At 45.6% G+C, this 23293-nt stretch overlaps 1 protein-coding gene across 1 annotated transcript in view; it reads left to right on the top strand.

Annotated features, from left to right (window-relative positions):
* Nucleotides 1-2080: 2080 nt before the first annotated feature.
* Nucleotides 2081-23293, top strand: part of SNRNP200 (small nuclear ribonucleoprotein U5 subunit 200) — a 33296-nt gene continuing 12083 nt past the window's right edge. The window contains exons 1-26 of the mRNA XM_025994316.2: nucleotides 2081-2422; nucleotides 2926-3089; nucleotides 4819-4990; nucleotides 5692-5884; nucleotides 6355-6410; nucleotides 8732-8830; nucleotides 9190-9342; nucleotides 9448-9547; nucleotides 9702-9838; nucleotides 11235-11318; nucleotides 11413-11586; nucleotides 12048-12185; nucleotides 12426-12581; nucleotides 13310-13480; nucleotides 16235-16428; nucleotides 17093-17216; nucleotides 18466-18615; nucleotides 18857-18967; nucleotides 19724-19855; nucleotides 20026-20214; nucleotides 20571-20768; nucleotides 21175-21327; nucleotides 21441-21521; nucleotides 21789-21872; nucleotides 22525-22631; nucleotides 22939-23057. Of these exons, the coding sequence (XP_025850101.1) occupies nucleotides 2378-2422; nucleotides 2926-3089; nucleotides 4819-4990; nucleotides 5692-5884; nucleotides 6355-6410; nucleotides 8732-8830; nucleotides 9190-9342; nucleotides 9448-9547; nucleotides 9702-9838; nucleotides 11235-11318; nucleotides 11413-11586; nucleotides 12048-12185; nucleotides 12426-12581; nucleotides 13310-13480; nucleotides 16235-16428; nucleotides 17093-17216; nucleotides 18466-18615; nucleotides 18857-18967; nucleotides 19724-19855; nucleotides 20026-20214; nucleotides 20571-20768; nucleotides 21175-21327; nucleotides 21441-21521; nucleotides 21789-21872; nucleotides 22525-22631; nucleotides 22939-23057 (3484 nt within the window). The 5' untranslated portion in view covers nucleotides 2081-2377. The remainder of the gene's footprint in view (nucleotides 2423-2925; nucleotides 3090-4818; nucleotides 4991-5691; nucleotides 5885-6354; nucleotides 6411-8731; nucleotides 8831-9189; nucleotides 9343-9447; nucleotides 9548-9701; nucleotides 9839-11234; nucleotides 11319-11412; nucleotides 11587-12047; nucleotides 12186-12425; nucleotides 12582-13309; nucleotides 13481-16234; nucleotides 16429-17092; nucleotides 17217-18465; nucleotides 18616-18856; nucleotides 18968-19723; nucleotides 19856-20025; nucleotides 20215-20570; nucleotides 20769-21174; nucleotides 21328-21440; nucleotides 21522-21788; nucleotides 21873-22524; nucleotides 22632-22938; nucleotides 23058-23293) is intronic.

Here is a 23293-nt window from a genome sequence, read left to right as displayed (position 1 = left end):
ATCCTGGAGTCCCAGGATCAAGTCCTGGGATCGAGTCCCACATCGGGCTCCCTGAATGGAGCCTGCTTATCCCTCTGCCTGTGTCTCTGCCTCTCTCTCTGTGTATCTCTCATGAATAAATAAATAAAATCTTTAAAAATAAATAAATAAAAAATGTATGATTCAATGGTTTTTAATCTGCATCCACAGTTGTGCACCTATCCCCATCATCTAATTCAAAAACATTTCCATCACCTCAAGAAAACTTGCTCCCATAAATAGTCCCTCCCCATTCCTTCTCTGCTTCACACATTTGCCCACAGTCCAGGCTTGACTGTGAACATAAGTCCTACTCCTGTAGAAAAGCAGAGCAGAATCCTTGAGATATTTTTCAGATTATTTTGTGTCAAGTGCATGAGCCACAGGATAGCTACAAAATAAATCTTGAGAATTCAGATTTAAATCACCTTCAGTGAGCCCCTACCCTGAGTCAGGCAATTCACTGGGGCTTTTGACACACTACCTGAAAAAAAAAAAATAAATAAACACACTACCTGGAGTGGGGTGCCTGGGTGGCTCAGTGGTTGAGCACCTGCCTTTGGCTCAGGGCGTGATCCCAAAGTCCCGGGATCGAGTCCCACATCGGGATCCTTGTATGGAGCCTGTTTCTCCCTCTGCCTATGTCTCTGCCTCTCTGTCTCTCATGAATAAATAAATAAAATATTAAAAAAAATAAACACAGTACCTGGAGCACCTGGGTGGCTCAGTTGGTTAAGCATCTGCCTTCAGCTCAGGTCATGATCCCAGGGTCCTGGGATTGAGCCCCACATCAGGCTCCCTGCTCAGCTGGGGGCCTGCTTCTCCCTCTGCTGCTCCCCCTGCTTGTGCATGTGCCCTCTCTCTCTCTAATAAATACATAAAATCTTGAGAAACAGAGAGGCAGAGACATAGGCAGAGAGAGAAACGGGCTCCATGCAGGGATCCCGATGCGGGACTCGATCCCGGAACTCCAGGATCACAACCTGACCCAATGGCAGATGCTCAACCACTGAGCCACCCAGGTGCCCCTAAATAAAATCTTTAAAAAAATATCCACACTACCTCATTTAATCACAACACACATAGGGGGTAAGTTTTATTATCTCAGTTTTAAGGATGATAAGATGACATTCACCCAGAGAGATCAGCTAGCTAGCTACCTCAAAAGTCACAAAGTCACTGAGGAGCAGAGCTGCTGTAAGGACTCGACTGCCACTTGGAAGGCCCAGTTAGGCAAAAACAGGTGGGGGCTGCAAACTACAGGCTCACAGTGGCCGGGGATGAGAAGACAGGAGCAGTGGGAGGAACACATGTATCCTCTAAGGGCGTCAAGGTGCCGATTAGCACTGGGCAAGTGAGCCACGTAGGAATGAATGTGGGTCTCTCTCATGCGGCCAGCATTCTGATTTCTCCACAGAAGTCCAGATTTTTCCTGAACTATCGCAACTTGTAAATGAGGAGCCAGTTGACAACCAACAAAACACCCCTGCGTCTTCCCTTTCATTCCTCTTCCAAAAGCGGACAGGCTCTGAGGTAACCATCCAGCTCTTCGTTGCTATTCCACAGGCGAGAACTGGTCAACTAGGGGTGCGAAGGCAGGGGCTTTGCCGCTGAGGAAGAAACCTTGCGGGAGCCGGTCCTGCCAAGAGGGCAGCTGCCAGGGGCTCTGCGAAGGAATGGGACAAGCATTTGGGTGCAAAGAGGGGGCCCCGGGCGGCCCAGAACGAGGGTCTTGTTGACACGCACGGGTTCTGGAGGAGACAGTTTTCCTTCAATTATGTTATACGCAGAACTGAAACCCAAAGTAAGATACTAGTAATTCACCCCCCCACACACACTCAAACCGCTAGCTGGGTGCTTCAGTTCCCTCAACCAGAAAAGGAGCTAATTAGCACCCGTCGCCAGCACAGCTCACAGGACGGTGGCCAGAGTCCGAAGAAGCGGGTAGAAAAGCGCTTGGGTTAGGATAAGGGGCCAAGCAGGCCTACGTATCGCTACGATGTGAAGGGTCCTGGAGGCCGAAGGCCGCACTACGAGGTAGGAAGCCTAGCGCCTGAGGCCCAGAAGTCGCGGGGGGCGGTGGCCGGAACCCGAGTCCGCGGCCACGCGACTCGCGGCCCCGGGCGCGTCGGCCCCGCCCACTCCGCCCAGAAGGCCGAAGGTAAGCGACGCTTTTTCGTCGCCGAAGAGGCGCCCCCCACTTCCGGCGCGCGACCCGGAAGCGGAAGCGAGCTCGTCTCTTTCCCTCTCCGGTGCGCCCAACCTGCGTTGTCGCGACCGGGAGTGAGCGGAGTGCGAGGGCTCTTGGTAGCGTGCTGTGCGGGGAGCGGAGCTCTGAGATCTCCGAGCGGCCGCGGCCATGGCGGATGTGACCGCCCGTAGCCTGCAGTACGAGTACAAGGCGGTGCGTGTGGACCCGGGGGAGAACACAGGCTGGGGAGCCTGCTGGGGAGCGGGAGGCGGAGGAAGGGAGGTTTAGACTGAAGGCCTGCAGGTGAACCACTAAAGCGGAGAGGAAACCAGATCCAGGCGAAGGTGGGAGTACAGGACGACATGAATAACCCCACTAGGGTCGAGGCGGGCGGGATGGGCTACGCTCTGCTAGGAGTGTTCGTTCTGTCCCTCGGCGCCATACCCGCCCCCTTCTGTGTCACCCCCAGCGTGCCAACACTTTTCCCGGGTGTTGGTTAACCAGCAAGGATGGTTCATGGTTCAGCTGATCGCTCTTCCTGCCTGTGCAGTTGTGTGCACTCTTTCATCTTAAGAAAATCCTCTTATTCCAATTGCGTTTATCAGCACTTAGTCGCTCCAGTTCTTGCTAAGTTTGATATTATCAGGTGGCATTCCTGTGATGCAGGAAGTGGCCCTACTCCTGTCAGAGGTTTGATAACGTTGTGATCTTTTCAGAACTCGAATCTTGTCCTCCAAGCTGACCGCTCTCTCATTGACCGGACCCGCCGGGATGAACCCACGGGAGAGGTGCTGTCCCTGGTTGGGAAGTTGGAGGGCACCCGGATGGGAGATAAGGCTCAACGGACCAAACCACAGATGCAGGAAGAAAGAAGAGCCAAGTGAGTACAAAGGAGAAAATGATTTTTCTTGAGATCCAAAATCTATCTTTCCTTGAGCATTTGAGCAGCGTTTTTGCTGAAATGTCTGGTGCAAGATGAGACATTAGTGTTAGGGATGGGAAAAACAGAACATGAAATTTAAAAGGTTCTTTGGCCTCAAAAAGTGTACTGAAGTGAGAAAACACTCCCCCCCCCCTGTTTTTTAAAGATTTTATTCATTTATTTGAGAGAGAGAGATACCACATGAGTGGAAAGAGGGACAGAGGGAGAGGGAGAAGCAGACTCCGCTGAGCAGGGAGTCGGATGGGGGGCTCCATCCCAGGACACTGAGATCATGACTTGAGCAGAAGGCAGACGCCCAATTGACTGAGCCACCCAGGTGCCCAGAAAACAACTTTCATAAAGATCCTATTTATTTATTTGGACAGCGAGAGCAGGGGGAGGAGCAGAGGGAGAGGGACAAGCAGACTCCATGCTGAGCACAAAGCCAGCTTAGGGCTTGATCTCAGGACTCTGAAATCATGACCTGAGACAAAATCAAGAGTTGGATGCTTAACCAACTGAGCCACCCAGACACCTGGAGAAAAGAATTTTTAGATCTTTTTCTAATGTATATGTTTCAGAGAGATTTTAATTTTCTCCACAGGATTTTCAAAACCCTTGCTATTCCCTGTCTCAGTAACTCTTTTTCTTCCATTACAAACTTCCCACTCCTACTTAATTATTACTCTGCTTTTGTCCACTTTGTACTTTGGTTGGTATGGAGTAACATTCAAGCATCTGTAGTATGAAAGAGGGTTTTGTTTTGTTTTGTTTCCTTTTGGGGGCTATATTTTAAAATTTAGAAGATCATTGAACTTTACTTCATCTTTATATTTTGAAATCCCTGACATTTCTGTCTCTTTCTCTTCTCCCACAATGAAGTCCCCAAAATTTGTAGACCCAGGGCACCTGGTGGGTCAGTGGTTGAGTGTCTGCCTTTGGTTTAGGTCGTGATCCCAGGGTCCTGGGATCAAGTCCCTCATCAGACTCCCCACTGGAAGCCTGCTTCTCCCTCTGCCTATGTCTCTGCCTCTCTCTTTGTGTCTCATGAATAAATAAATAAAATCTTAAAAAAATTCATAGACCCAGTTTTGATTATATATATATATATATATGTTTTTTTTTAAATTTCATTTTTAAGTAATCTCTGCACCCAACATGGGGCTTGAACCTGCAACCCCAAGATCAAGAGTCACATGCTGTATCAACTGAGCCAGCCAGGCACCCCTTGATTAGTTATATTTGAAATGAGTTAATATATCATTGGTTCTCCACTTTGCAGAGTAGGGCTTCCTTTCCAAGTTTGTTATTTGTTGGGAATCAATGGCTGTAGATTCTTTTGGAGTCTTAGTTTCTCTGGCTAGAAAAAGAAAATATGTGTGAGAATGGCAACTCAAAATTTGTTTATATAGTGTTGTCATGCTAAGTAAAAAGCGTTGTCCTTTTACAAATGAGTGAGGAGGCTCTCTCATTGCAACATTTAGAGCATCTAGTGAGAGAATCACGAAGGATTCCCTTCCTGTTACTGTGTTCCCATAAAGATGGCCATATGGGAATTATTGAGGTACAGATTCACGTTTTTAAATATTATCTATGTACCATGAAGCGAGGAGAGGAGGGTAGGCTTGATTTAGTTTTGCCTTTTGAGGGAGTAGGTTTTGCCTCTTAAACATCATGTGTCCTTTAGGCGAAGAAAGCGTGATGAGGACCGACATGACATTAATAAGATGAAGGGTTATACTCTGCTGTCTGAGGGCATCGATGAGATGGTGGGCATCATCTATAAGCCCAAGACTAAAGAGACCCGAGAGACCTATGAGGTGCTGCTCAGCTTCATCCAGGCTGCCCTTGGGGACCAGGTGAGGAAGCCAGAGGGTGAAGCTGTGTTTTGGGGACAGGAGAGAGTCACAACTGGGAGGTACCAGAAGAATCTTGTCCATGAATTTTCCTGTGTGGGCCATAGCAGTTTGTAGAAGTGGCTGTATTTACTGAACACTCAGGTGATGTGGAGTAGTGTTTTACATGCTTTCCCTTTCACTCCTTACATTAGCTCTATGACTAGGTATTGTTTTGTTCCTTTTCCATTTTACAGATGAGAGATATGAGGCAAAGAATAGATAAGTAATTTTCCCAAATCACAGAGGTAGTGTTTGGCATGGGCCACCATATGAGCCTGTGTGTTCTGTATCTGGAATCATAATCTTGCCCATTACACATATGTGATTAGATTAAGGGCCTTTATGAGTATCAGGCTCTGGTGAGGACGAAGAATTACCTAAAGTTTGGTGGGCTAGAGGATCGCTGAGGAGTGTCTCTCTTGCCTGGAGAAAGGCACCAGACTGTTGTAGAAGCCAGGTCCTACTTCCTAGGACCACCTGTCTAATCTTTAAAAACACATGGGTCTTCTTACAGTTGTGACATTTTTTAGTTAATAGTAATGAAAATGATCAGAACCGGGTGGTCAGGTTTTAAAGAAGTGTGGCTCTTTACATTGTATTGTTACATAAATCTGGCCAGTGATGTTCTGTGGCTTGTTCTAAACTTTTTTTTTGGCCACCAGCCCCGTGATATTCTTTGTGGGGCAGCTGATGAAGTTCTAGCTGTCCTCAAGAATGAAAAACTTCGAGACAAGGAAAGAAGAAAGGAGATTGACCTGCTGTTGGGTCAGACAGATGATACCAGATACCATGTGCTAGTGAACTTGGGCAAAAAGATCACAGACTACGGCGGAGATAAGGAAATCCAGAATATGGGTAACTGACGTATTTATGTCCGTATCATGTTAAATGGTTGCTTTTGATCTCTAAACTTGATCTTCAAGCCTCAGTCGTTAAGACTTCTCAATGTGTCCATGAGTTCCCATAACCTGTTTGGTGTTTGAGGAGTTGTGATCAGTGCATCAGAGTCCTTGGATGACAGCAGCTATTTCTTATTCTTAAGACCATTTGTATAGAACCCAGGGGAAAACTTGGGCAGAACCTGTGTGGGGCAGGGTTGGGGGGATAATCAGGTGGTTGAGCAAGGAGCACAGGGCCGTGTCCAGGGTTGGCATTTTGGAGAAGGCTTCAGCAATGGCAGTGCAGATGACTCTTGCGTTGTCTTCGCCTGTGGGTCCTCAGACCATAGAGCTATGCTCTATGTCAGGCAGTTGGGAAGGAATTACCTCCATAGTGCCTTATTTCACTAATTTACTTTTGTCTTTTTCTAATCCCTATTGCTGCAGATGACAACATTGATGAGACATACGGTGTGAATGTTCAGTTTGAGTCTGATGAGGAGGTGGGTGATAAAGCAAACAGACCCAGTCTGTTTTTGTTTTTTGAAATCTTTAAGGTGAGGGGACCACTGTGATGTAAAGAAGCTGTCTAGCTTAGGCCAGATAAATTTTATGGTGTTGTACGGGTGTCAACCTTAGCGATAAATGTTATTTTGCTAAAAATTTGCTATGGTTATCTTTAGGGATTTATTTATTTATTTTTTTAAATGATGTTTTGTGGGTGCTATACAACTGAATGCTTTTGCATTCAGTCTGATATCTTTACCTGTTTTTTTTTTTAAGATTTTATTTATTCATGAGAGAGAGAGAGAGGCAGAGATACAGGCAGAGGGAGAAGCAGGCCCCATGCAGGGACCCCGATGCGGGACCGATCCCGGGACTCCAGGATCACGCCCTAAGTCAAAGGCAGATGCTCAACTGCTGAGCCACCCAGGCGTCCCTCTTTAGGGATTTATAAAGCAAATTTATACTTGTAAATGGAAACATATAATAATTTAAAACAATCCAAGTGGATCACCAAAAAGACAAAAAGTACAGGATCTACCTTCATTGATGGTGTATGCCACCATGTTTTACTGCATTTTATTTTATTTATTTATTTTGTTTTGTTTTACTTCATTTTAATCTTATTGTAAGAATTTTCCACTTTTTAGTACTCTCTCCTGTTGCCAGTTTCTTTCTTTCTTTCTTTTTTTTTTTTTTTAAGATTTTATTTATTTATTCATGAGAGACACACACACACACAGAGAGAGAGAGAGGCAGAGACACAGGCAGAGGGAGAAGCAGGCTCCACGCAGGGAGCCCGATGTGGGACTCGATCCCAGGACTCCAGGGTCATGCCCTGGGCTGAAGGCAGGCACTAAACCATCGAGCCACCCAGGGATCCCCTATCGCCAGTTTCAAAACATGCACATTTGCCCAAGAGAATGGGCATATTTTGTACATGGTTGTCTAAGTAATAGTTGCAGCAGCCACTGAGGTTTAGCACCTCACCAGAATTCTTGAATATAACTAAATAGGATGTGAAAATTTTTCAGAGTTGCCTTAGAGTTCTCAGTGGGTGAGTTTGGCTCAGGTAAAGTGCTGGCCTCGAAATCTCATATACTAAGACAGAAAGCAGGGGTAGCAAAAGACAGTCAGGGGAGACTCCTCCCTCCCCTCTGTCCCCCCCCCCCCCCCAACTGGGAGCACTGAGATCTGAGTTTTAGTCCTGTGTTTCAGGCAGGTCATTTTGCTTGTTTCTCTCATCTACTAAATAAGATGCCTGAAGTTGATAACTACTAAGCCGCTTTCTGCAGTGGAGTTAATAGGATTTTTTTTAAAGATTTATTTATTTTATAGAGGGAGAGGGGGAGAGAATCTCAAGCAGACCCCACACTGAGCAAGGAACCTGACACGGGGCTCAATCCCAAGACCCCGAGAGTTGGGTCTTTGGTGATTGACTGCACCAGCTGGGTGCCCCAATAGGATTTTTTTTTTTAAGAGTTTCTTTTTACATAATCTCTGCACCCACCAAGGGGTTGAACTCACAACTGTGAGATCAAGAGTTGCATGCTCTACCCACTGAGCCCGCCAGATGCTCCAGGTTTGTTGCTACTTTAAATCATAAAATCCTATTAATTAGGGGTGGCCTGGCTGGCTCAGTCGATAGAGCATTTGACTCTTGATCTTGAAGTTGTAAGTTTGAGCCCCACGTTGGGTGCAGATTACTTAAAAATAAAATATAAAAAAAAAAAAAGGCACCAAACTATAGAAGAGTGCTTTGCTTATAGTATTCATTCATTTATCCAATGCTTTCTAATTAAATACCTGTTTGTAATAATGACCCTGTGCTAAGTCTTGATACAGTGTGAGTGAATGTGTGAGTAGAGACAGTGGAAAGCAAGCTAAGTGGTGTCTACATCTCTGGATCACCATGTGTTTTCCCAAACAGGGTTTCTGTATTGCTCTTCTCTCCTGCTAGCTGATAGCTCTGTTTTATCATTTATCGATTGTACACATATGAAAGAGACTGTGATCCAGTTGGTTGTCATTGTGGCAGCCTAAGAGGAGAAGCAGAAGAGAGAGTAAAAGCATCTAATGAATACTTGCCAAGTGGACTTAGAGTAATGAGGTCATTTATTACATGTACTCTGGATCTGTTGGTCTCCCTACCACCAGTACCAATAAGCTGTTGGTCCAGTAAGCTGTTGGTCTCCCCACCACCAGTACCAGAGCCATTGCTCTAACCATGGAACTAATTTTAAGGGACTCAGGGGAGAGGTTCTGTGTTGATGTTAGGATCACCTCCAAATCATGAGCTGGGGTTGGGTTGTTTCTGTAGGAAGGTGATGAAGATGTGTATGGGGAAGTTCGAGAAGAGGCATCTGATGATGACATGGAAGGGGATGAGGCTGTTGTGCGCTGCACTCTTTCGGCTAATGTAAGTACAGCTTGTTCTCGCCCATTGCTGCAAGGCTAGGGGATTTCTGGGTGTAGCATTTGTTTTCTCCTGCATAGGTCCTGTTGCATATTACTGAGCTGGCCTTTAATAGGAGTCATTAGACATTCAGCGTCTTGATTTTCTTAAGATTTCAATCACTCATTTTCCTTCCCAAAGGCATGTGTTGAAATGTTAGTTTGGTATGCTCCTGAATTTATTATAAGGGTTTTTTAAATTCTGGAAAGTCCTCAAAGACTGGTAGACTCCGGTGGCAAGGGGAACTCTGTTGCAGGGTGATGAGTAAGCAGTTGGGGCCAATGGAGATGTGGCGTAAGCTAAGTACCTGGTTACTTCTGTAGCTTGTGGCCTCAGGGGAACTGATGAGTTCCAAGAAGAAGGATTTGCACCCTCGGGATATTGATGCATTTTGGCTACAGCGGCAGCTCAGTCGCTTCTATGATGATGCCATTGTGTCACAGAAGAAGGCAGATGAAGTGTTGGAGATTCTGAAGGTATGGCCAAGATGTTTTGTGTTCATCATATGTATCTTAGCAGTGGGGACAGCGTATGAAGCAGATGGCTGCATCCTTAATCATGGCATTACCTTCTCTCTGTAGACAGCCAGTGATGATCGGGAATGTGAAAACCAGCTGGTTCTGCTCCTTGGTTTCAACACTTTCGATTTTATTAAAGTGTTGCGACAGCACAGGATGATGAGTGAGTATATAGTCCCTTTGGGAGCTCATTCGTGGTATATGTGCTTGCTTGTATGATGGGGACTCATTTTTATAGCTTCAGTGCCTGTTTTAGTGAGCTTGCTTTCTACACAAACCCCCTCCTTTTCATCTTCCCCTTCTTTTGCTGTTGTTAGTTTTATATTGCACCTTACTGGCCAGTGCACAGAGTGAGGCAGAAAAGGAAAGGATCATGGGAAAGATGGAAGCTGATCCAGAGCTCTCCAAGTTCCTCTACCAGCTCCATGAGACTGAGAAGGAGGATCTGATCCGGGTAAGGGCTGGGTTAGTTTATCTGTCTGATTCCCGAACTAGAATATTTGCTTTGGAAAAGAGACACCAGTTGTAAGAGTATAGCGTTGAGGCACTTGGGTGGCTCGGTTGAGTGTCCGACTCTTGATTTCAGCTCAGGTCATGATCCCCAGATTCGTGAGATTGAACTCCATGTCAGGCTCTAAACTGAGTATGGAGTCTGCTTGGGATTCTCTCTCTTCCTTGTCCCTCTCCCAATCATGCACACTCTTGCCCTTTCTTAAGAAAATTGTAGCATAAAGCTGAATTCATAGAAGTGAAGGTTTGAAGAAGTAAAGTATTTCTCTGAATTCTTTGAGGTTTGTCCCTAGTACAGATTAGAGTTAACACACTCAGAGTGATGTGGTCAAGACTGCTAGCCTGTTGCTGTCTTCACCAGCACCATGGGCCCATCACATGGGCCCTTGACACAATAAGTAATGGTATGTACTGAAAATGCAGGGATAGAACACATATGTTGGCTGAACATAGAACCTACACTTCTACCCTTAGGGTTAGCCCTTGGTGCTGAATTGTTGAACATCTACTTTTGAAATCCCTGTGCTATGCATTGTCCTCTTTTTTCTTTTTTAAGAGGAAAGCTTTTTTTTTTTTAAGATTTTATTCATTTGAGAGAATATGTATACATGTGGGGGGAGGGGCAGAGGGAGAAGGACAAGAGACTCCCTGCTGAGCGGGGAGCTTGATGCAGGCCCCTGTCTCAGGAACCTGAGACCATGACTTGACCCAAAGTCAGATGCCTAACTGACTGAGCCAGCCAGGTGCCCCTGCATTGCCCCTTTATTTTTTTTATTTTAATTAAAAAAAAAGGGATCCCTGGGTGGTGCAGCGTTTTGGCGCCTGCCTTTGGCCCAGGGCGCGATCCTGGAGACCCGGGATTGAATCCCACGTCGGGCTCCCGGTGCATGGAGCCTGCTTCTTCCTCTGCCTGTGTCTCTGCCTCTCTCTCTCTCTCTGTGACTATCATAAATAAATAATAAAAAAAAAAATTAAAAAAAAATTTATTTATTAATGAGAGACACACAGAGAGAGGCAGAGACACAGGCAGAGGGAGAAGCAGGCTCCATGCAAGGAGCCTATTGTGGGGCTCGAACCTGGGAATCCGGGATCACGCCCTGATCCAAAGGCAGGCGCTTAACTGCTGAGCCATTCAGGTGTCCCCGTTGCCCCTTTAAAACTGCTTGCTTCCATCATTCTGGTGGTCCCGATGGCAGATGTCTGAACATAAAGGACAGTCTTTCTAGTTTGGGACTTACTGGTCAGCACCCATGAGTCAAGCTTAGTTAAGCAGAGACCAAAAGGGACCAGAACCTGCAATGGCGATGGATTGTTATTCTTTGGGCCTTTCTCTGTTACAGGAGGAAAGGTCCCGGAGAGAGCGAGTGCGTCAGTCCCGGATGGACACAGACTTGGAAACCATGGATCTGGACCAGGGTGGAGAGGTAGGTCTTGGGGTCATTTCCAAGGTGGTACTAGATGGAAAAAGCTCATTTGTTCACCTTGCTCACTTTGGGTTTTTGTTTTTCATACTCCTAGGCACTGGCTCCACGGCAGGTTCTGGACTTGGAGGACCTGGTTTTTACCCAGGGGAGCCACTTCATGGCCAATAAACGTTGTCAGCTCCCTGATGGGTCCTTCCGGCGCCAGCGCAAGGGCTATGAAGAGGTGCATGTGCCTGCTCTGAAGCCCAAGCCCTTTGGTTCTGAAGAAGTGAGTGAATTGCTTTTCTCCATTTTCTTTGTTTTCACTTCTCTTCCAGTTTGGATTTCAACCCATTGGCCAAAATGTGATCTTGCTTCATAGTTTTTCCCTGATGTGGAAGCTGTTTCAGAGTTTTCCCACTTTGTGAGCCCAGGGGACAGTGGAGAGTGACACAAGGAGGGTGCCAGGAAGTGCAGTCCTGGCTGTCCCACAAAAACAGCTTGCTCAAGGATGCTGCCAGCAGAATGTGAATGGCGTTTTTCTCTCTCTCGTTCATTCATTCATTCATTTTTAAAGATTTTATTTATTTATTCATGAGAGACACAGAAGGAGAGAGGCAGAGAGAGAAGCAGGCTCCATGCAGGGAGCCCAATGTGGGACTCGATCCTGGAACTCCAGGATCATGCCCCGAGCTGAAGGCAGTCGCTCAACCGCTGAGCCACCCAGGCATCCTTGTTTCTCTCTTTTAGCAACTGCTTCCAGTGGAGAAGCTCCCGAAGTATGCCCAGGCTGGATTTGAGGGCTTCAAAACATTAAATCGGATCCAGAGTAAACTCTACCGTGCTGCTCTGGAGACAGATGAGAATCTGCTGCTGTGCGCCCCTACTGTAAGCACTGCCCTGGCTGCTTTGTTCTTGTGGAAAGTGGTGTATGTTTTTGGTGGCAAGATTGTTCATCTTCACCCATATGCTACCCCCTGCCCCCCGACCGGAGTTCTTTCTTTGATGGAAGAGATGTTAAATGGTAGGATAAATTTCCCAGGACATGCTCTAGTGTCTGTTTTGGTGATAAGCCTGTGGTAGTGAGGGCAGGTAAGCAGACCTTCTCATCCTCAACTTCTGTCTTAGGGTGCAGGAAAGACCAACGTGGCCCTGATGTGCATGCTCCGAGAGATAGGGAAGCACATTAACATGGATGGCACCATCAACGTGGATGACTTCAAGATTATCTACATTGCTCCCATGCGGTCTCTAGTGCAGGAGATGGTGGGCAGTTTTGGAAAGGTAAGGGGTAGAGAGATACTGGGAGTGGGGGTTAGATCATTCCTGGGATGCCTCATCCAGTGGTTTTCTTCCACTTCAAGGTGGAACTTGACCCGAGTTCAGAGTGTTACTGGGGCAAGAATGTCTTGCACCTGTCTTGGACTTTTACAAGGATTTAGCATCTTTTTTTTTTTTTTTTTTTTTTTTTTTACTTATGATAGGCACACAGTAAGAGAGAGAGAGAGAGGCAGAGACACAGGCAGAGGGAGAAGCAGGCTCCATGCACCGGGAGCCCGATGTGGGATTCGATCCCGGGTCTCCAGGATCGCGCCCTGGGCCAAAGGCAGGCGCCAAACCGCTGCGCCACCCAGGGATCCCCTAGCATCTTTTTTAAATTCTTTCCATAGCAGTATTCTGTAGTTGTAATCATTGATGTTATGAAGAATTTATGAAACACTCACAAGGTGTGGTTGATAATAGATCTGGTGGTATTATTCCAGGTCCTGTTATCTACAGGTTTCCATTCCCCCTTGTGTGCAGAAGTCCCAGACATCCTCTGTCTGCTTCATTTGCCTTAGTCTGAACTTGATTTGTTTTAGATATATGCGCTTGTATGATCAATCTAATTTGTTTGATATTTCTCTGTTGGGTTGATACCTCCTTCCAGTATCCTACTCTGAGACTTCCCAAAGTGCGATAGCAAGGCCCCTTTGCAGTGTTTTTGATTGATCTGCCTCTCCTTCACCTAGCGCCTGGCCACCTATGGCATCACTGTTGCAGAATTGACTGGTGACCACCAGCTGTGCAAGGAGGAGATCAGCGCCACTCAGATCATCGTTTGCACCCCCGAGAAGTGGGACATCATTACCCGCAAGGGTGGGGAGCGCACATACACCCAGCTTGTACGGCTTATCATTCTGGTGAGCAGGGAGTACTTGGGGACATAGAGGCCAGGCCTGGTTGAGAAGGGTTTGCTGGAATTTTTGTTTGTTTTTTTAAAGATTTATTTATTAGAGAGCAAGTGACGGGAGGAGGGGGGTGTTGGGGGTGAGTTGGGGGGAGGCAGGGGGCAGATGGAGAGAATCCATACACTCTTCACTGAGTGTGGAGCCTGCCATGGGGCCTGATCTCACCACATTCTCTGAGATCATGACCTGAGTCATCCACATGCCCCTGGTTTGCTGGCTTTTATTGGTGACCATTTTTTCAGTGCTCTCCTCCAGTCACTAGCCTGTATAATGACAGCCGTTTTCAGCATTGCTGTAATGATTAAATGAGAATCTGCATCTAATTGAAATAGTTCTGAGGAGGTGCATGGTGTTTTCCACATTTCTTGCTCTTCATAGCTTTTTTTTTTAAATATCTGAAATATTTTAAAACAAATGTAAACAGACATAACTAATTGTGTCTTCCCAGGACATTAAAGGGCTTTTTTTTTTTTTTTTTTTTAATTATTAAAGGGCTTTATAAATAAATAATCCATTCTCAGACAGAGTGAGTTAAGGAATCAGGATATTGTGTTCCATACATGCAGAAGCACCCAGGCAAAAATGACTTTGAGTCTGAGTGTAGTTTCTTTAAGTTGTCTAGAGAACAGGACGAAGGTCTTGTATGTAGATTTTTAGTATCCTAGAGCAGGAGTTGGCAATCTGCAGCTACTGGTTTTGGACTATAGCCATACCCATTTATTTATGTATTGGTTACAGTTGCTTTTGTGCTGCAGTTACAGAAGTAAGTACAGTGGACTGTTGAACAACACAGGCTTGAACTCCATGGGTCCACTTATATATGGATTTTTAAAAAATAAATATAGTGCCATACTGTAAACGTGTTATTCATACTTTTTTTTTTTTTAAGATTTTATTTTTTCAATCATGAGAGACACAGAGAGGGAGGCAGAGACACAGGCAGAGGGAGAAGCAGGCTCCATGCAGGGAGCCTGACATGGGACTCGATCCCAGGTCTCCAGGATTTGCCCTAGGCTGAAGGCGGCATTAAACCTCTGAGCCACCGGGGCTGCCCATATTTATGCTTTTATACTTCTAATAACATTATTTTAGTTTACTTTATTGTAAGAATACAAGTATATAATATGTATATGGAATGTGTGTTTGCCAACTGTTTATGTTATTGTAAGACTTCTGGTAAAGAGTAGGCTATTTGTAGTTAAGTTTTGGGAGAATTGAAGTTATAAGCAGATCCTCGACTACGTAGGACACCCCTAACTCCTGCATTGTACAGGGGTCAGTTCTATTTGTAGCAGAGACTGTATGGCTCACAATCCTAAAATACTGATTGTCTGCCCCCCCCCCCCCTTTTTTTAAGGTTTATTTACTCAAGAGAGACACAGAGGGGGCAGAGACATAGGAAGAGGGAGAAGCAGGCTCCCTGCAGGGAGCCTGATGCAGGACTTGATCCCAGGACCTCGGGATCACAACCTGAGCGAAAGGCTGAACCACTGAGCCACCCAGGTGTCCCTGATTGGCCCTTTATGAAGTTTGCCAACCCTTGCTTTGGAGCCTCACTATTCAAAGTCTTTTATAAGTGCAGAGTCCCTGGCCCCATCCCACACCTACTGAAATATAATCTTTTTATTGATTTATTTTAAGATATTAATTAATTGATTTATTGAGAAAGAGTGTGAGCCAGGGGAGGGGCAGAGGGAGAGAGAGAGAATCTCAGACTCCACACTGAGTGCAGAGCCCCACGTTGGGCTTGATCTCTGGACCCTGAGCTCATGACCTCAGCTGGAATCAAGAATTTGGTGCTTAACTAAGCTACTCAGGTACCCCACAATCTGCTTTTTAGTAAGATCCCATGCTGCATACTGAAATTTAAGAAGCATTACCTTAGGATATGCGAGCTCATCATTTGATTCATGATATCTTTTGCAAGTACAAAGTAGTAAGGATAACTGCCCAGAGGTGAAACCTTCTTTGATATAAATATGATCTGCTTAGAAGCTTCATTTTTATTTTTTTTATTTATTTTATTTTATTTATTTATTTATTTATTTTTAAAGATTTATTTTTATTTATTTATGATAGTCACAGAGAGAGAGAGGCAGAGACACAGGCAGAGGAAGAAGCAGGCTCCATGCACCGGGAGCCGGACGTGGTATTCGATCCCGGGTTTCCAGGATCGTGCCCTGGGCCAAAGTCAGGCGCCAAATGGCTGCGCCACCCAGGGATCCCAGAAGCTTCATTTTTAGTAAAGAAATGTCTTTTTTTTTTTTTGTAAGATTTTATTTATTCATGAGAGACATAGAGGCAAAGATGCAGGTAGAGCGAGGCTCCCTGTGGGGAGCCTGATAAGGGACTTGATCCCAGGACCCTGGAATCACGACCCAAGCCAAAGGCAGATGCTCAGCCACTGAGCTACCCAAGAAATTTGTCTTTGAGTGAAGTGATGAACTCATTTACCTGAAGTATTAGATTTTCTTGCCATTAAGCATATGTTTCACTAAATTAGCAATGCAGCTCTCAGTGGTCACAGGAGAATATTTTCCAGGGTATTTCACAGTGAATGTTGTCCCACCCTTTGGGTTTCTCTTGCCTGCTCTTTTCTTCTTTATTTGGTATATGAGGTATATACCACAAAATGGGACTATTTTCAGGAAAGAGGACCACATTTTTCTAGTCCTGGAGATAATTTGTGGCCCCTTCATTCCTTAGGATGAAATCCATCTCCTCCACGATGACAGAGGTCCTGTCTTAGAAGCTTTGGTGGCCAGGGCCATCCGAAACATTGAGATGACTCAGGAGGATGTCCGACTCATTGGTCTAAGTGCTACCCTCCCCAACTATGAAGACGTGGCTACCTTCCTGCGTGTGGATCCTGCCAAGGGCCTCTTTTACTTCGACAATAGGTATGAGAGAAGATGGGAGAAATTTAACCAGGGTGACCTTACTGCTGCCCTATCCCCCTTTCAGGGAGCTTTGTTGGATTGGGTATTAGAAGGGTCTTTGGTTTCTTTTCTTTCCTCTCCTTTCCTTCCCCTTCCCCTTCCCCTTCCCTTTCCCTTTCCCTTTCCCTTTCCCTTTCCCTTTCCCTTTCCCTTCCCTCTCCCTCTCCCTCTCCCTCTCCCTCTCCCTCCCTTCCTTTTTCTTTCTTTTCCAAGTCCCGTATTGGGCTCCCTGCGAGGAGCCTGCTTCTCCCTCTGCTTATGTCTCTGCCTCTCTCAGCCTATGTCTTTCATGAATAAATAAGATTTATTAAAGATTTCTTTAAAAAAAAAGATTTTATTTACTCATGAGAGAGACAGAGAGAGAGAGAGAGGCAGAGACACAGGCAGAGGGAGAAGCAGGCTCCATGCAGGGAGCCCGATATGGGACTTGATCCTGGGACTCCAGGATCATGCCTTGGGCCGAAGGCAGGTGCTAAACCACTGAGCCACACAGGTGTCCCGGTCTTTGAGTTTTGATGTGATGTGAATCTAGAAAGGAATGTCATTCCTGGGCAGCAAATATGACTGTTTATTTCCTCAGTATTCTATGCTAGAAGCCTAATATTTTTAACTGTTGAACTTCTAGCTTCCGCCCAGTGCCCCTGGAACAGACTTATGTGGGTATCACAGAGAAAAAAGCTATCAAGCGTTTCCAGATCATGAATGAAATAGTCTATGAGAAGATTATGGAACATGCTGGAAAAAATCAGGTCTGTCTACGGTTTCTTGTTGAACTCTGTTCTTGACTTTTTGTAGTGTTTTGTTTTTAAAGATTTTATTTATTTATTCATGAGAGACAGAGACACAGGCAGAGGGAGAAGCAGGCTCCATGCAGGGAGACTGATGTGGGTCTCGATCCCGGATCCTGGGATCACGCCCTGAGCTGAAGGCAGACGCTCAACCGCTGAGCCACCCAGCTGTTCTTGACTTTTTGAGTTATAATCAGGCAATATCGACAAAAATAAAAAAGAGAAGATACAACACAGATCACCAGTATTAGGAATGAAATGGGATATTACAGTAGAATCTGTATCCAGGGGAAGGATAATAAAGGAATACTATGAAAAACTTCACACGTAAGTTTGCCAACCTAGGAGAAGAAATGGGCCAGTTCCTCAAAAAGCACCATCTACTAAAACTCAGTCTAGATGAAATAGATAACCTGAATAGTCTCATAACCACTAAAGGAAATTGAGTTTGTAATTTAAAAACTCCCAAAAATGAAATCCCCAGGTGTGGATAATCAGTCTGTCTCTCTACATTATCAGGGGTCCTCCTATAAAAGATTTGGGTGGTTGACACTAGAAATGTAACCCGTGAAAATACAGATGAAAATTAAAAACTAGTGAAAGAGGGCATTTTACTAGAAAATATGGTAACAATTTTTTAATCTAACACTGTTAAGTTCACCAAGACAAAAACTAAGGAAAAGTGAAAGGTGTATAGATTTTTGTCTGATAAAAAGCATTTGCATTTAAATAAAGAGACAAATCTTTTCTTGGCACTAAATACTTGAATGACTTTCCTACCAAATGGATACTTACTTTCTCAGTCCTTTTATAAAGGCCAGTGCCCATCATTTAATACAACATTTCAGCTGTTAATTTACAGGCATATTCCTCAGGTGGCTTAGAATTGTGTCAGGTGCCTAAACACAAATTCGCAATGGAGATTCCTGAATTTGCATCCTTATTATATTTAAACTTGGTTTCAAAGGTAGAGTACTTAGAGCTTATTTTCCCAGCTATGGGACTCTGCCACTGTGCTTTGTAGTTTTGCTTACATAAGGTCTTGCCAGCTTCTGAATCAATATACATTCCTGCCATTGCTCTTCTTCTAGACCTCGGTTTCTCACCATCCAGTAGTGTAGCCGCTGCTTCCTGTTATTGGTACCTCAGAGCCATAGAAGTGACTGTGGTAGCTGTGTCTCTTGACCGCGGCAAACTGGTTTTTCCTTAGGTGCTGGTTTTTGTCCACTCCCGGAAGGAGACTGGGAAGACGGCCAGGGCCATCCGTGACATGTGCCTGGAGAAGGACACTCTGGGTCTGTTCCTGAGAGAGGGCTCAGCCTCCACAGAAGTTCTTCGGACAGAAGCTGAGCAGTGCAAGGTGAGGAGCAACTGGCCCAGTTCTCTGTTAACTACCTGGTAACTGGTTTAATCCAAGGTAGTCCATACAGTTCTCGACTGCATCATGATGGTACTGTTTCAGACAGGTTAAGACTGAATGGCTAGGTGTGGTTATGTGGATTCAGTAAGGGGCAGGGTCTCATGTGAAGAGATCTACTTAGTCTCCATAGAGTTCCTACAGTGAAGCTCACCTAATCATCTGTTCTTTTTCTGTTCCACAGAACCTGGAGCTGAAGGATCTTCTGCCGTATGGCTTTGCTATTCATCATGCAGGCATGACCAGAGTTGACCGGACACTTGTAGAGGATCTTTTTGCTGATAAACACATTCAGGTGAGGGGGAGTAAAATGTAGGCTTTAGAAGACCTGCCTGTCAAATGCCAGATGTTTGTGCCCAGTACTTTGTTTGTGGCTCAGGGAAACCAGGTCATAAGATTGTGGTAGTACAGTGGATACAATGTTGTGCCACGTCTTCCAGGTCTTTACCTACTGCGTGAAGGAAGGTGAGTGATTTGAGAAAAGTGTCTAAGCATAACAAAGGAGGCATGTTAGTGACTGCAGGTATCTCCAAGCAGGCCTTGTAAGATTGGGACCTTGTTTTCTGTCTCAGGATAGGGTGTATTATTATTTGTCTAGTAATCTTAACGTTTAGGTTTACACTTTTGCCTTGCAAGTATCTCTAGAACCTTGAAATGTTCATTGTTGGGTAGATGAGGGGAACCCAAGGACTCTTTCCCTCTTTTTTTTTTTTTTTTTTTTAAGATTTTATTGATTTATTCATGAGAAATACACAGAGAGAGGCAGAGACTTAGGCAGTGGGAGAAGCAGGCTCCCTGTCGGGAGCTGGATGTGGGACTTGATCCCAGGACCCCAGGATCATGACCTGAGCCAAAGGCAGATGCTCAACCACTGAGCCACCCAGGTGTCCTGACTCTTTCTCCCTTTATTCTAGTGTTACCTTGACAAGTATGGGGCCTACCTCGGTCCTGCTAGAAGCTCTGAGGCCCTGTTTCCTAGAGGACTTGAGGATACTAACCCTCTAGTGGTAACATATGTCTGTTTTCTTTATTACTTTTCTTGTTTCTGTAGGTTTTAGTTTCCACAGCAACACTGGCTTGGGGTGTGAATCTCCCTGCCCATACAGTCATCATCAAAGGCACCCAGGTGTACAGTCCAGAGAAGGGGCGCTGGACAGAGCTAGGGGCGCTGGACATTCTGCAGGTATAGAGCCTTTGAGTTTATTTTCAGTAGAGAAAAGTATCCTGTATATAAAATGCAAGGAGGCCACAAAAGGTGGCACATGGAAGGTGGGGTTCTATGAAGTAGAGGCCTGGGAACAAATCCATAAACTCTGTGGCCATGGCCCTCTTCGTTTCCCATCTCTGACCTAGATGCTGGGACGTGCTGGAAGACCCCAGTATGACACCAAAGGTGAAGGCATACTCATCACATCTCATGGGGAGCTACAGTACTACCTGTCCCTCCTCAATCAGCAACTTCCTATTGAAAGCCAGATGGTTTCAAAGTTGCCTGACATGCTTAATGCAGAAATCGTGCTGGGGAACGTCCAGAATGCCAAGGTAGGGAAGGGCTCTGCTTTTGGCACTTCTCGCTTTCTCTAGAGGAGCCAAGGTATCAGGGGGTGGATGGTCTCCGTCGGGCTATGGGCCACCAGCATCTAGGGTCCTCCAATCCTGCACCCCATATCTTCGATGTGAGCTGTCTCTCAGAAGTCTGTTAAGTCTATGGCAGACAATTCCCCTTATTAACTAAGATCTTAGGACTGTCTTTTTAATAAGGAGATGTTGAAAACCTTCAGAAGACAATGTAATACACGTTTTCATAGTCAGGAACTAATTTTTAAGTGATCTATGGGAGCTCTTCATTTGGACATCATTTCTCCATACTAAGATCCACGAGCTCTCACTTCTTGTAGGATGCAGTGAACTGGCTCGGCTATGCCTACTTGTATATCAGAATGCTCCGATCCCCAACCCTTTATGGCATCTCTCACGATGACCTCAAGGGGGATCCCCTCTTGGACCAACGCCGACTGGATCTGGTTCATACTGCTGCCTTGATGCTGGATAAGAACAATCTGGTCAAGTATGACAAGAAGACAGGTAACTTCCAGGTGAGTGGGCTGAGGGATTAAGGTAGAGGTCTCAGTAAAAGTGGCAGCCCCAGAAGATGATTTTTCAAATTGCATTCTTGATTTGGATATTGCCTGTCAATTGCCCATTGCTTGGAACAGGAGAAAAACAGATGGGATTGGACTGTGGTCTTTGAATTTAGGAACTTCTAAAATGGCAAACTAGGTCTTGCTGATGCCTGCTTTATGCACTTGTGTCGAGGTGGAAAATTCAGTTGTCTTTTCTGTGTGGGCATCAGTTCACTGGTGGCCAGGGTATTGTGCCATCTTTCTTCAGTGTGTGGGCTGGGTTCTTGTGTTGACATTGATCTGGTGGGCACCCGTTGTGCACAGTGACAGATTGCCACTTGTTAATGATACCATTGCATTGAGCGTTTCTCCATTGTAGGTGACAGAACTGGGCCGTATAGCCAGCCACTACTATATTACCAATGACACAGTACAGACCTACAACCAGCTGCTGAAGCCCACTCTGAGTGAAATTGAGCTTTTCAGAGTCTTCTCCTTGTCCTCAGAGTTTAAGAACATCACTGTGAGAGAGGTGAGTCCATGTAGCATGTTGGGACAGGTGATTGGTACTCACCATTGAGTCATCAGATGGATTCTCTCTTTGGTCACCTGGCTTTTCCTTGACCTGTTTCGTTCTTTTGGCAGGAGGAGAAGCTGGAGCTGCAAAAATTGCTGGAGAGAGTGCCCATTCCTGTGAAGGAGAGCATTGAGGAACCCAGTGCAAAGGTGAGCCCACTCCTCTGCTTGGGAGAAGGAGTGAGTGGTTTTACAATTTTCTAAAAGGTGAACCTTGAATTCAAGTATATGTTTGGTGACCTGCTCAGTTCTCCCCATTTTTGCATTCTTCTCATATGTTCAGTTTATGTGGAGTAATGATTTTTTAATGGTTGTAAATCAAGATCTGGCATGGATCCCAGAGCAAATATGATTCACTTTTTTGGATTGGACTATTCAGTGATTGGCCACCGTCTGCCCAACCTTGCTTTTTTCCAGATCAATGTGTTGCTCCAGGCCTTCATCTCGCAGCTGAAATTGGAGGGCTTTGCACTGATGGCAGACATGGTGTATGTTACACAGGTGAGAGCAGAGTGGTGCTGCCAGAGGAGACCTGAACAGCTCCCTGCCCTGTGCTTTTGTGTATTTTGGAGAAAGTAGGCCTGACTCTAATGAGGGGGAAGGAAAGCCAAGTTTTTGCCCTTGTTGGCTCAATGGTTGATGTGTGTCTGGTATAGCCAGTCTGTTCCACTGATCATGAGCATGCAGAGAGGTGCCTCTCTTGAGAAGGCTGTAAGACAATGCTGGGGAAAGCCACAAGACATGGTATCTGCTTTCCTACAGAGAATGACTTCTCACTATGGCTGCTGGGCTCTTAATGTAAAGGAGCAAAGGGCTCTATTAGCTGTGCTTTGTCTTTACCTCTAAGGGCAAGTCACTGGCATCCTTGCTTTTGCTAGACCACTATGTGCTAAGCAAGCTGAAGCTTTAAAAAATCATGCAATGAATATTAGGTTAAGATGTACGGTGAGCTTGAGCCATACTTCTCTAACTATTCTGTGTTCAGCAAGCATCTGCTATTCAAAAGATGAAAAGTAAGTACAAACGGACTTGGTTTTTGAGTGGTGTGACTAATTGCATGAGAGTTTGAGGTGATTAAGCCACTTGTTGGGTGGCTTCATTAGGTCTGGGAATAGTGGGGACTTAACAGAGGGAATGTTTTATCTTCCTTCAGTCGGCTGGCCGGTTGATGCGTGCTATCTTTGAAATTGTCCTGAACCGAGGTTGGGCACAGCTGACAGATAAGACGCTGAACCTCTGCAAGATGATTGATAAACGCATGTAAGGGCATAGGGAGCTGGAAAGCTGGTCACCATTAATTAAGGTCTCCAGACTGAGGGTGCGGTGGGGAAGCCTTGTAGTGCTCTTATCTCTGGCCCTCACTCATGAAGAGGGAACTTTCACTTGGGTGAATGTTGAGAAGAGGGAGGGCCCTTTGGGTAGAGCCCAGGAGTGGGGAGTGGTGGCTTTCAAGTCCCATTGCGGGTGCAGTTCTGGATGCCTTCCATTAAACTACTGTGTTTGTGTGGTCCTGGCTAACCTATTGGAAGCCATGGCAAGGGCTGTCATTTGTTTCCTTCCTGGCTAGGTGGCAGTCCATGTGTCCTCTGCGCCAGTTCCGGAAACTCCCTGAGGAAGTAGTGAAGAAGATTGAGAAGAAAAACTTCCCCTTTGAACGTCTATATGACTTGAATCATAATGAAATAGGTGTGTGGGAAGCTGTCCTCCTTATCCTTACCATTCAGACATCTTTTTGAGACTTCTTGCCAGTTCTGAGGCCTTCCTCTTGTCCTGTGTTCACTGCTCACATCCCACTGAAGTAACGAGGCTAGCTTTTAGTCTTGGGGCTCTGAATCCTCTGGGCTGTACTGGGAGTGGAGGGATTGTGCCACCTGTCCTCAGGGTCTGGTCTGCAGCTGTGCCTGGCAGGCTGGGCTGCAGCC

The sequence above is a fragment of the Vulpes vulpes genome, chromosome 8 (assembly GCF_048418805.1).
Source record: "Vulpes vulpes isolate BD-2025 chromosome 8, VulVul3, whole genome shotgun sequence".
In the NCBI taxonomy this organism is placed as follows: Eukaryota; Metazoa; Chordata; class Mammalia; order Carnivora; family Canidae; genus Vulpes; species Vulpes vulpes.
The sequence above is the reverse complement of the archived record's forward strand: the minus strand, read 5'-3'. Positions and strand labels throughout refer to the sequence as shown.